Source organism: Cervus canadensis, chromosome 12 (assembly GCF_019320065.1).
Source record: "Cervus canadensis isolate Bull #8, Minnesota chromosome 12, ASM1932006v1, whole genome shotgun sequence".
Lineage (NCBI taxonomy): Eukaryota > Metazoa > Chordata > Mammalia > Artiodactyla > Cervidae > Cervus > Cervus canadensis.
The window spans coordinates 19,720,686-19,733,938 of NC_057397.1; the positions used below are offsets into that span (position 1 = coordinate 19,720,686).

The window sequence follows — 13,253 nt, forward strand, 5'->3', positions numbered from 1 at the left end:
CCCTACTTTTAATCTTTCTGTTTCTGTTTATTTGTTTCTTTTGGATCTATTTGTTTTCTGCTTTAAGAAGTTTAAAATATTTCTATTAATGGTATTTTTAGTGTGTATATTTGTTCTTTTTGTTTTTACTTTAAAAATCTTACGTAGTTAAATGATGTAGAAATGTTTAGCTAAAGAAATTTATGAGGCAAAGGAAATTGTATGAATCTAGATGACTTCTTCTATTTTTATTTTTATGACACCTCAACACATCAACAGCTTTTAGCAGTTAATTACACTCAGTGACTATGACAGTAATAGGCAGTTATAAACACAACACTCTTCTGAGTGGATTGCACAGCAATTCAGATTCAAACACTAATTTATTGTTCACTCATTCACTCAATAAATATCGATTTAATGTCTATATGGAAGGTGTTGTGTTTACTGCTTTCCCTGAAGGAGGTCATGAGCGAGCGGCAGTTGAGACAGTGAGGGAAATAAAAGAGAAAAGATAAATTAGTGGCCCATGATGACAAATATACAAAATGGTTGAACTTGGATCAAAACCCAGGACGTTATGTGTTGGTTGGTTTTTCCAAGGTTTTTCCAATTTTAACTTTGGTGATATCATACCTCTCATATTTAATTGCAACAAAGTTGTGTTCCTGTCATATCTATTGTGTAAATATGAGTTAAAACATCATAATATTTTATCAATAATAAGACAGTTTATGTTCATTGTATAGTAATGACTTGGAAATATGTGTTTCAGTTCAATCCTGAAATATAATATTGCAGAACATTACAGTGTCAGGAGATTAGAATGGGAAGGTTATTAAGGAGAAGAAAGTGTTTCATTGTATTAACTATAGAATAGAAATCCTGAATAGACTGAGAAACAGATTAATTTCCACACAGCCCCCATTCCTCTAAGCCCACCATGCCTTCATGCTGCTGCTGTTTGTTTTTGGAGGAAATCACCTGCTGTCTAAAGCGTGTGCTTTGTCTCCTGTCCCCCATATAAGCCATCCATCCAGGTGGACCCCAGACCCTGCAGCCTCATTTTCCTTTACAGGAAGCCCACAGCCTTTGTAACATCCTTGAGCTAATGTTTATCTTCTCTCCCACTCACACGTGTGCATTTCAGTCCCGCATCAGCTTGTATTTGCCAGCCATCCTACCTCGTCTGACACAATCAACCCAGTGCACACAAATCTGACCATGGGGTCCTCCACGGAGGTTCAGCCACAGTTCCCATAGACTTGAAGCTCCTTCCGTGATATTCACTCTCCTGCCCTGTCCAACTCTGCCTGGTTTTTCACAGTCCTGCTAACCCTCTCCCGGACAAGGCCGTCCAGCCACTCAGAATGTCTCTGCAACTCTCCCTCCTTCTGCTTGCAATGCTCCTCCACCACCGCCTTCTCTTCCTCACTCCTCTCAAAGTAAACTTCTCCTGCATGTGCCTACATGTGGCATGTGATGAACGGTGAACGCAAACATGAATTACTAACTGTGTAAATAAGAATTGTATATATTGATGTTTATGCATATCAACAGTTAATTATTTATGAATTTTTCATGCAAGGGAAGAATAAATTTATAGATTAAATTTAAAAAACTACTTTGAAATTTAGCAACATTTGAGAATAACTTTTGTTGCCAGAGTAGTGATCAGGAATCGTTAGAAAAATAGAAAACAATATTGAGTGGAAAGTGGAAAAAAGTTCAAATTATCTAACTGTAATCTTGTCACTGTGGGTTTTTTTTTTTTTTTTTTTTGGGCAAGTGTGTGTGTGTTTGTGTGTGTGTGTGTGTGTGTGTGTGTGTGTGTACAAAGAATCGTAATTTAACCTAGGAATCCTCAAGACTACTACAAATGTTGTTAAATTTTCATATTTCCCAATACCTCAATGCTAACTTAGCAGGTGCGTGTGTATGCTAAGTCACTTCAGCTGTGTCTAACTCTTTGCAACCCCATGGACGGCAGCCTGCCTGGCTCCTCTGTCCATGGGATTCTCCAGGCAAGAATACTGGAGTAGGTTGCCATGCCCTCCTCCAGGGGATCTTCTGGGCCCAGGGATCGAACTGCATCTCTTATGTCTCCTGCATTGGGAGGCAGGTTCTTTACTACTAGCACCACCTGGGAAGCCCTACTTAGTGGGTAGTGTAGTGTACTGATTTCAGAGAGTATATAATCAAACAAGCTGAAAAAAAGAAGTTTTGTTTTTCTTTCTTTCTTTTTTTAATAATTACTGATTATCTTGATCCAAATAATTCCATTTTCTAGAAGCACAAATATCCCCACAGCCTTGGGGCTCTGGCTAAGTGCTGGGTGACACATGCTCACCAAACTCTCTTAAATATCACCTCAAGGCCACATGTTGGCAGTTCTTTCTCAGCACTTCAGTGATCAGTGAGAGGATTTGGGTCCCATCAGTTCCTCCATAAATATTTGTTGAATCTGTAAAGTATGTTTTCCTCATTCTCCGTTAGGGGAAATTGGGGCACAACTAAGTTGAACTAATGTGCCAGTGCTCTTATTTATTCAGTAGCATAAGTAGAAACAGGGCCCAGGCTAACATCTTGATGACCTGTTTACTTTGTAAGAGGTTTTATGTAATCAAAAAACTGTTGAAATATTTCACTTATATTCATGAAAGGGCTTCCAACAAATAACCTGAAAAGTGGAAACAGGATGTAAAATTGGAATATATCAGTGTATAAGCCTGGATTTATAAAGGCTAGTCCTTGCAAATGACTGTGGAGACTGTGTGCCATGTGCATGGGCTGTGGGTTTCCTCTAAGTGCATCAACTCTAATCAGCTAAAAATACCCAGTTGCCATGATTCATTTACAGCAGAGAGGACAAATATGTTCAAGACATGCTTTAATTTACAGTACATGAAGCAACGGTTATGATAATCAGAAGCAGAAAGAAACGTTGTTGCTAACTCAAATTAGTTCTCATTTTCCATGGATAGTTGAGCTTCTGTCTGCATATCCTAAATGTCTTACTTACTAGTGAATATAAAAATTAAAGTTGAGAAAGTCACGTAAAGTTACAATATTCTTTTTGTGCTGTGCATATTTTTTTCTTGTCACAAATTCAAAAGAACATGATTTCAAAGAGACAGACAATAGTTGCCACCTCTCAGATTTTTCATGTGTTTTTCAGAGCAAATAAAAAAGAATGTTTGAACACTTTCCCATAATCAGTTGAAAGTTCTTGGTCAACTTTATCAGAACAAGTGTCTCTAAAAATACTAATAATGTGGATGCAAAGGGCCTTCAGTGTGGCAGTCTCTGGAGCATGTCCGGTTATGAGGTCTGGACCAGTCTCATGGGACAGGAGAGAGACACCAGCCTCATGATGAAGCCGGGCCAGATAATTCCTGGCTGGAGTGTCTTTATTTTTGAAATTGAAATATGTGCAAGATCCACAAACACCTACTTAACAAAATTCAGAAGAGACAAAAAAGCAATTTAATTGGAGAAAAACATATAAATGTACACTATTTACATAGCCTTTTGAATGCTGAACTACATCATTTGTCTATTGCTTCAAAACTGGCTGGGATTTATAGATAGTTTGTGCCTTTTCTGAAGTGTATTGTGTTGCACCACAGAGTAATTTTCAAGCATGAGGCATTTGGCTACTTTCCATTCATTTTGGGATTTTTATCTATTCCTCTCCATTAAGCTTATATTGAAACATGCAAGAACTTGAAACAGAAAAATAAAAGTAAGTAATTAAAGCTGCGGAAAGCTGCTTTAAACTCTACAGCACTTTTGTAAACAATTTAGGATGGCATTATTTAATTTCCTCTAACAACAACAAAAACTCAATAAAAGACAATAGAGATATTCAGGCTGGCCATAGCACTTTTAAGGAGAGCGTGGTTGTTATTGAAATGCAAACATCCACATAAATTTACAGCGTGAATATTTAGACGTGAAAAGCTGTGGACCCTTGTCCAAAACCATCCCTGAGAAGATAGACAGCTGGATGAACAGCTGAGAAAGTGCTTCAGCTCATGACAGCCTGAGAGTTTTAAATGATGTTCAGTATCTGGGTGCGGGGTTTTCGCGTGATCTTTCCATCAGAAATGCACTAAAAAATGTCAAGAGGTGATGGTAGCCAAAATAATAGATAAACATCTATGCATAACTTTGTGATATGCAGGGAACAGGGAGAATTCCTCTCAAATGTCTTTGACATGCTTCCATTTACATAATATATTGTACATCTCCAAGTTTCTCCAAACTTATCTGTGTCTCAAGATGCTTTGAGTAATTCAAAATTGTGTGTCTTCTGGGTTCATATTTGTATGCATGTGTGCTAAACTGCTTAGTCGTGTCCAACGCTTTGCAACACTGTGGACTGTAGCCCATCAGGTTCCTCTGTCCATGGGATTCTCCAGGCATGAGTACTGAAGTGGGTTGCATGCCCTCCTCCAGGGGATCTTCCCAACCCAGGGACAAACCCACGTCTCTTGTGGCTCCTGCCTTGGCAAGCAGGTTCTTATACCACTAGTGCCACATGGAAAGCTGGGTTCATCTTTAGTGTTCAATGTTAATAACAGATTTTTTTCCCCATTTATTTTTATTAGTTGGAGGCTAATTACTTTACAATATTGTAGTGGTTTTTGTCATACATCGACATGAATCAGCCATGGATTTACATGTATTCCCCACCCTGATCACCCCTCCCACCTCCCTCTCCACCCAATTCCTCTGGGTCTTCCCAGTGCACCAGGCCCAAGCACTTGTCTCATGCATCCCACCTGGGCTGGTGATCTGTTTCACCCTAGATAATATACATGTTTCGATGCTTTTCTCTCGAAACATCCCACCCTCGCCTTCTCCCACAGAGTCCAAAAGTCTGTTCTGTATATCTGTGTCTCTTTTTCTGTTTTGAATATAGGGTTATCATTACCATCTTTCTAAATTCCATGTATATGTGTTAGTATACTGTATTGGTCTTTATCTTTCTGGCTTACTTCACTCTGTATAGTGGGCTCCAGTTTCATCCATCTCATTAGAACTGATTCAAATGAATTCTTTTTAACGGCTGAGTAATATTCCATGGTGTATATGTACCACAGCTTCCTTATCCATTTGTCTGCTGATGGGCATCTAGGTTGCTTCCATGTCCTGGCTATTATAAACAGTGCTGCGATGAACATTGGGGTACATGTGTCTCTTTCAGATCTGGTTTCCTCAGTGTATATGCCCAGAAGTGGGATTGCTGGGTCATATGGCAGTTCTATTTCCAGTTTTTTAAGAAATCTCCACACTGTTCTCCATAGCAGCTGTACTAGTTTGCATTCCCACCAACAGTGTAAGAGGGTTCCCTTTTTTCCACACCTTCTCCTCTCCAGCATTTATTGCTTGTAGACTCTTGGATAGCAGCCATCCTGACTTGCATGTAATGGTACCTCATTGTGGTTTTGATTTGCATTTCTCTGATAATGAGTGATGTTGAGCATCTTTTCATGTGTTTATTAGCCATCTGTATGTCTTCTTTGGAGAAAGGTCTGTTTAGTTCTTTGGCCCATTTTTTGATTGGGTCATTTATTTTTCTGGAATTGAGCTTCAGGAGTTGCTTGTATATTTTTGAGATTAATCCTTTGTCTGTTGCTTCATTTGCTATTATTTTCTCCCAATCTGCAGGCTGTCTTTTCACCTTGCTTATAGTTTCCTTTGCTGTACAAAAGCTTTTAAGTTTAATTAGATCCCATTTGTTTATTTTTGCTTTTATTTCCAATATTCTGGGAGGTGGGTCATAGAGGATCCTGCTGTGATTTATGTCGGAGAGTGTTTTGCCTATGATCTCCTCTAGGAGTTTTATAGTTTCTGGTCTTACATTTAGATCTTTAATCCATTTTGAGTTTATTTTTGTGTATGGTGTTAGAAAGTGTTCTAGTTTCATTCTTTTACAAGTGGTTGACCAGTTTTCCCAGCACCACTTGTTAAAGAGGTTGTCTTTTTTCCATTGTATATCCTTGCCTCCTTTGTCGAAGATAAGGTGTCTATAGGTGTATGGATTTATCTCTGGGCTTTCTATTCTGTTCCATTGATCTATATTTCTGTCTTTGTGCCAGTACCATACTGTCTTGGTGACTGTGGCTTCGTAGTAGAGCCTGAAGTCAGGCAGGTGGATTCCTCCAGTTCCATTCTTCTTTCTCAAGATTGCTTTGGCTATTCGAGGTTTTTTGTATTTCCATACAAATTGTGAAATTATTTTGTTCTAGATCTGTGAAAAACACCGTTGGTAGCTTGATAGGGATTGCATTGAATCTATAGATTGCTTTGGGTAGAATAGCCATTTTGACAATATTGATTCTTCCAATCCATGAACACGGTATATTTCTCCATCTGTTTGTGTCCTCTTTGATTTCTTTCATCAGTGTTTTGTAGTTTTCTGTGTATAGGTCTTTCGTTTCTTTAGGTAGATATACTCCTAAGTATTTTATTCTTTTTGTTGCAATGGTGAATGGTATTGTTTCCTTAATTTCTCTTTCTGAATAATAGATTTTTTAAAAGATATAAGGAAAGAGGAATTTGAAGCTGCATTTATGTGGTCTGCAAGAAGAGCTTGTGAGCAGACAGCTATCTCAAGTTGCACACAGACACACGAGATGATGTCTTGGTCTGATTTGCTCTGACTTCTCCGCAGGCAGAACGCCTTCCAAGTCACCGCCGTGGACGGGGTCTGCAGCGGGGTCATTCAGTGCCTCTCTGCGGAGGACTGCGGGGAGTGGCTGCAAGCAATAGCCACCAACATTTCCAGCCTCACAAAGCACAATGTAAGTAGTGGTTCCAGGAATGCCGGGAAAGCTCCTCCGCCTGCCTCAGTGAACCTCTTCAATACACAAGTTAACTCCATCAGCTGTTTGGTATTCTGCTAGGAATGGACCACTGCACACCCACCATAAGAGCTATTCTTAAAGTGGATTATACTTGCTCAAAGAAAGCCACTCTATCTTGAGTGTTTTAGTCCAGTGTATCAGTACAAGAGTATTTACACCAAAGTTTCCATTCACAAACATTGTAACATCTACATTAGTTAAATAACTGAAAATAGATATTTAACATGTAAGCACTAAATATCTATATCTGTATATATATATATATACAGATATATCATCCACCTATATTTTATATAGGTATATATGTATCTATCTACCTTCATTTCATATCTCTATACAGTCTATATATATCATCCATCCATCAGCGTCTATAATCCATGTATATATATGCATTTGTCTACCTATATATCTGTACATCTGTATGTTTACTAGTTTGTCCACTTGCAAAGCAGCCTACAATATTATTTGAGCCCCTAGATCCTTTAAGAATAATTCACTTGTAATAATATCACAAGAAAAATTGTGTAATAACTGCTGAGCTAAAGCACCTGGACAGAGACTGTCTTCACGGGCAAGGGAGGGTATGTGCTTCTCACAGCCTCAGTGATATGGCTAGAAGTCTGTGAATATCACATACAGGAGAGGGAGAAGGACAGGATGGATATGAAGGAGGACCAATGGAGGGACCTTGAAAGGACCCATGGAAGTATAACTTCAAACACACTCTGCTGTGATCAGGCAAAGGGGATTCAAGCTGATTGCCTTTGCAGTGATATTTTTGCCAGAGGAGAAGCTGGGCTGTGGTGTCAGGGGACTCAGTGTGGAGCCCAGGTCTCCCTGCACCAGCTCTGAGTTGGACTTCAAGCTCCTCAGCTGAAATTAATGCGGTTAGCCTCAGTCCTGCGAGGGCTAAATGAAGAAGTGCTTCAGCCGTTCTGGCCCTGAAATGATGCTGAAACAGTTGCACTTCTCCTTTCTTCAGCAGCACTCTAAATTTCATGATTTAATCCAAAACTGCTGATAAATGGCTGTATAGATTCACTCATTGTGTGTGATGCTGCACATCTCTGTTTTGTCCAGTTGTCATTTGAGATTCTCCATCTTCTGAAGGATGGCCATGTGAATACCAGAATGTGAATCACACAGGACAAGCTGAGCTAAAATAAATGTCTAGTGGTGACTAGACCATTAAGCAGCTCTGATTTCTGGCAACCAAAGACCTACCCCTCAGTCCCTCATCTTTAAAAGAGACAGAGGGAAGCAAATAAAAGGCAGCTCTGTCTCTCAGCCAGCATTTCATAAATCTCACCTTTCCCATCACTTTTTACTGCTCCAGCACTGAAATAGATTCCGATTGATAAGCAGAGAGAATTTCATGAGACATTTCTACTAAGGTTACCTGTTAACACAAAGGAAACTCTTCTGGTCTAAATTCTTCCACATATGTCCTATGCATGTGTTCCCTTTATCAGAATGGAATGTGGTACTTGAAGTGTATCACTTCTGTGTGTGTGTTTGCATATAGATAAATGCAAATATTTATGCAATATGCTTCTTATTCTTAAAGGTTCACTGAAAATCAGTGTTAGTAAATGAGGATGTATGGGTTGCACATGTGATATTTTCAAAATACATAATAGTATTTCATTATAAGAAAAAGGATAGACTCTCTTCCCCAAATGTTTTTATCAATGAGAATGCTCTCAGTAACAAGTTAGAGAGACCCCAAAGGAGTAAATAGTGGGTTTTTCCCCAAATGAAGAGAGTATGGATGGCAGCATTTCTTGGAAGCTACCATCCACCAGAACCCATCCTCTCTCTACACATATTATTGCTACTATTACCCACAACTCTTAGAGAGTTGGCTTTTATCTTGAGTTTGCTGCCTCATGATCACAGAAGGGTTGCAACAGTTCCAAACATCACTTCAGTGTTCAGAACAGGAAAGTAAGGGAAGAAGGATATGTAGTGCCAGCTACATCTCTCCTCTTTTATCAAGATAAGATAAGATTTTCCAGAAACTCTTTACTAGACTAATAATGCTCACTTCTCCTCCTCCTGACTGAGCCCCATGACAATTCTGGGGATGAGTGGCTAGTCTCTACCTTTTGTACTGTTTATGGTGGGATGACCAAGAAGAAAAGACTGTAAATGACTTTTGAGTCAGATAATTGACAGTATTTACTACATTGTTTAATACTTAAAACATATTAATCTTAAAAAACTGCATGAACAACCAGCAGCCCTGTGATTTTTGTGGGATGATCACAGTCCTTCAGGATTCACACATATACACATACATACACACACATGTGTGCATGCACACACACACACACATCTCATCAGTCATTTGAGTTCCTGCAGGCTGCATTTCAGCCATCTTCTTATATTTTACCCATTTACCTGCAGGAGCCAAAAGAAAGGGTCATTTGGGAGTCATGTTTAATCCATAGAGTTCTGCTATTTTAGATGGCAAACACTTGCAAGCTGAAAAGAGAATTTTTTTTCCATAAAACTGTTGGTTGTGAAGAACTGAAGGAAAAACTTCTATTGTGTCTGCCGCCTTAGAAAGACTCAACAAAGCTCGTAGGTGAATTGAAAGTCATAACAAAATAAAGCCTAAAAGAAAGGAGATTTACCAGAAAGGCCTGAAGCTGTGATCAGAGGTTGCAGAGTGAGATTCTGACAGGCGTGGTGTCACTGAGGGAGATGTTTTCTTCCTTCTGTAGCAGCTGGCATCCCTGAGTCCTTGGATGCACTTTTGTGCAGTGCCTGGTTTTCACCGTTTTTTCTCCTCACACATCAAATACGAACTTCAGTCGTGCAGGCATCAACTCGATGTGGGCCATGGTGTGGGATCAGACAGGGCAGGGACAGTAAGTCAAGTCAGGATAAAAGCAAGGGGAAGTCTAGCATTATACCATGAGTGCATTTTCTTAATCGTACTGTGCTTTTTACATGATTAGAGTTTATTTTGGCAAGTTGTGTTGGGGGGATTTCAATAAAATAACTAACCTACTTTATCTGGTAGAAAGCTACTCATCAAAAAAAAAGCTTTTAAACAATTTTTTTTATTTAAAGATTTTTTTGATGTGAACCATTTGTTAAGTCTTCATTGAATTTGTTAACGATATTGCTTCTGTTTTATGTTCTGTTTTTTCGCCCAAAAGGCATGTGGGATCTTAGCTCCCCCACCAGGGATTGAACCCACAACCCCTGCATTAGAGGGCAAAGTCCCAACCACTGAAACACCAGGGAAGTTCCAACAAATTTTTACATTGGAAAAAAATTAGCTGATAATTTCCCTGCACAATCCAGACCCTTTGCTTTGATGTTAACTGACAATTGCAGTCATAAGCAAATGGTCAGTTTTCCTGGGCAGTTTCCAAGGAGCTGCCCCCTAGCCAGCTGGACTCCGCCTGCCTGGCCTTAGTTCCTCCCCTTTGGGCCTCAGTCTTTCTCCTTTCTTCCAGCCCAAGCTCCCCAGTCTCCCATGTTCCAGTGGCCTCAAAGCCTCCAGGGAGTGCCCAGGGCCTTGCTCCGACCCATCCACCTTTCTCCCGCCCTGCTGAGGCTGGCCTTCAGAGGCTGACCCTCCTGGGCCCAGAGCTGTTGGAGACCCCACAGGAGTGTGTGTGGGAACACACGCTATCTAGTACACATCAAGGGGCAGAGGACATCGGCTGGCAGAGAACCTGCTCACTAGATGAACCACTGGACACCCAGTGAGCACATGGGCCCTGAAGGGGAGGTCATACCTGGTGAACCGTGGACAGCGTGTTACAAGAAGCCTGAGCATCTCAGACACGTGGACCACTCACCAGCCGATGCTTGTTCCCTGCACCAGGCCCCTCCCTTCACCTGTGACCCTCGCCTCCTGGGGACCGCCTGCTTCCAGAGATTCATTGAGGTCTCTGACCAGTCCTGGGGGGCGGGGGGAGATGCTCCCACTCAGCACCAGGTGTCCTGTGGAAGAGGAGGCACATGGTGAGCTCAGTGCAGACGAAGGTCCAGCAGAAATCATACAGCTATCACTTTCAGTTTGCTATTGCTTGATGAATGTTTCTCAGAAGCCAAGCTTGAAGGAGCAGAGGTGGCTGCAGGCACCCTGAGGGTCCAGGCTGGGCTCTAACTATAAACACTGCGTGTCCCCTCTGTAGGAAGCCTGACTAAACGACTCCACAATGATAGGACCTGCCCTCTTCACCTGTGACCAACACGGGCCGATCAAACACCCCCACAAGCCTGAAACCCAGGGCCCAGTGCCTGCAACCCAGCCCACGACCAGGACACTGTGTGCTTTCGTTTACATACAGAAAATAAAATGACCATCTTCTTGTGTAGATGCTATTAACCTTTGTTCAGTTAACATATAATCCTGAGCATTTTCCTATGACAGTAATTATATTCTGAAATCACCTACATATAATGGACTCATAGATATTTTGCTATTTGCTTAATGAAAATTAATGAATAGAGTATTATTTGAAATGCACATCATTTAAAATGCATCATTAATGTAATAGTGCCCTATGAATTTCTGGCATATTAGCCAGTGAAAACATTGCTAATTCACTAATTATACCTTAATATAGGTGTCTAGGGGACTTCCCTGGTGGCTGCCAATGCAGGACACTCAGGTTCAGTCCTTGGGTCGGGAAGATCCCCTGGAGAAGGAAATGGCAGTCCACTCTAGTATTCTTGCTGGAGAATCCCATGGACAGAAGATCCTGGTGGGCTATAGTCCATGGGGTCTCAAGAGTTGGATATGACTAAGCAACGAAACCACCAAACCACCATAGATGTCTAGGAGAAGAATCTAAGAATATGAACATTCTTTGGTCTTGTAAACTATGATTGATGTCTTAACCCAGCCCAGTGCAGGCTGGGTTGGAGTTTCCATGAGGTTCTCTTTGTTTCTATTCCTTCTGCCCCAAAGATGCACCCCCGCCCCCCACAACCAGGCCTGAGGGCACGTCTATGCAGGGATAATGACTTCTCCCAGCTTCTCCCTCAGCACAAATTTACAAAACCCTTGTCTGTGTTCATGGGTTTTCAGATCCAGACTTCAGCACACATGTTGAGGTAGAGATCTGTGTTGCGTTTGAAGCCCTACCCATCACATGTGCTGCCCAGGTTATTGCAGAAGAAAGCAGAAGCTCTGCTTCTCCCTCGGTCCATCTGGTCCCATCTGAGCATCTAGTCCATCTGGTCCCCCTGAGCCTGCTAGTGGCTGCGGAGGGTCCGCTCCCCACTCTGGGCCTCTCGCATCCAGAATCTCAGCCACACTTGTACAGGGGGCTCTCAGAAGTCGTCACAAAAAGTGCTGCTGCTAGGTTTATCTTTCTACTTCCATTGCTAGCAATAGGAAGGTAGGCGTGCCTCAGGCCACCCCAACCCACCCTAAATCCAGAGGCTAAATATGGGCTGTTTGGGGAGTTGGCAGGTGAGGCATTGTTTTTCAAGTAATTAACCACTTTTTAAATTGTTGTTCTCTTTTCAGATTTAATACAGTCTTTATCATTAACTCAGTAATATGCATTTTATATTCAGTTTTTAATTTTCTATCAAAATTCATTGTCACATTTAGTTTTGCAGTGTAAAACCTTGTTTCAGTGATTGTAACTCTGTGATACATTGAAATTAGCCCCTGACATTAAACACCTCTCAGTGCATTTGATCATTTATTCTCCACAGGCCCTTAAAGGCCTAAAAACAGTCACCCTAGAATAATACCACAGTATAATATTTTAATTTAGAGGAAATGTGACATTCAGAAATGGATCTGTAGGTTTCATATGTGTCATTATTTAGTGGCTCAGTTGTGTCTGACTCTGTGACTCCATGGACTGTAGCCTGCCAGACTCCTCTGTCCATGGGATTTCCCAGGCAAGAATACTGGAGTGGGCTGCCATTTCCTCCTCCAGGGGATCTTCCTGACCTAGGGAGCAGAACTCAGATCTCCTGCATTGGCAGGCAGATTCTTCACCACTGAGCCACCAGGGAAGCCATGATTTCATATTAGGATAGTTATTATGAATTTTATTTTTTAATGAAATGTATTTTGCTTAAAATGTATTTTGTTTTATTTGTCTAGCTTAAAATTTAGGATGACTACTGATTTATATGCATTTCATATTCAAATACCTTGAAGTTACTAAGTCACTTTTAGAAGGAAAGTGTAAGTACACCTCCTTTAAATAAATCTGGAGGACAAGATTTTAAGTACATTTGATGGCATAGACTTGATTTTGAAAAATAATATTTGTTGAATGCTGTTTTAAGTAAATACTATGCAAAGAAGTATCATTGATTTAACTTCAGTCATACATTTTATGTCATTCATAGAACTAAAATCACATGTTGGAGGAACTTAAAAATACAATCCCATATAGTATG

The 13,253-nt window shown here is 40.7% G+C and overlaps 1 protein-coding gene across 1 annotated transcript in view; it reads left to right on the forward strand.

Moving 5' to 3' along the window:
- Window positions 1–13,253, forward strand: part of SNTG1 (syntrophin gamma 1) — a 381,189-nt gene that overhangs the window by 304,315 nt on the left and 63,621 nt on the right. The window contains exon 12 of the mRNA XM_043484136.1: window positions 6,662–6,791. Coding sequence (XP_043340071.1) covers window positions 6,662–6,791 — 130 coding nt within the window. The remainder of the gene's footprint in view (window positions 1–6,661; window positions 6,792–13,253) is intronic.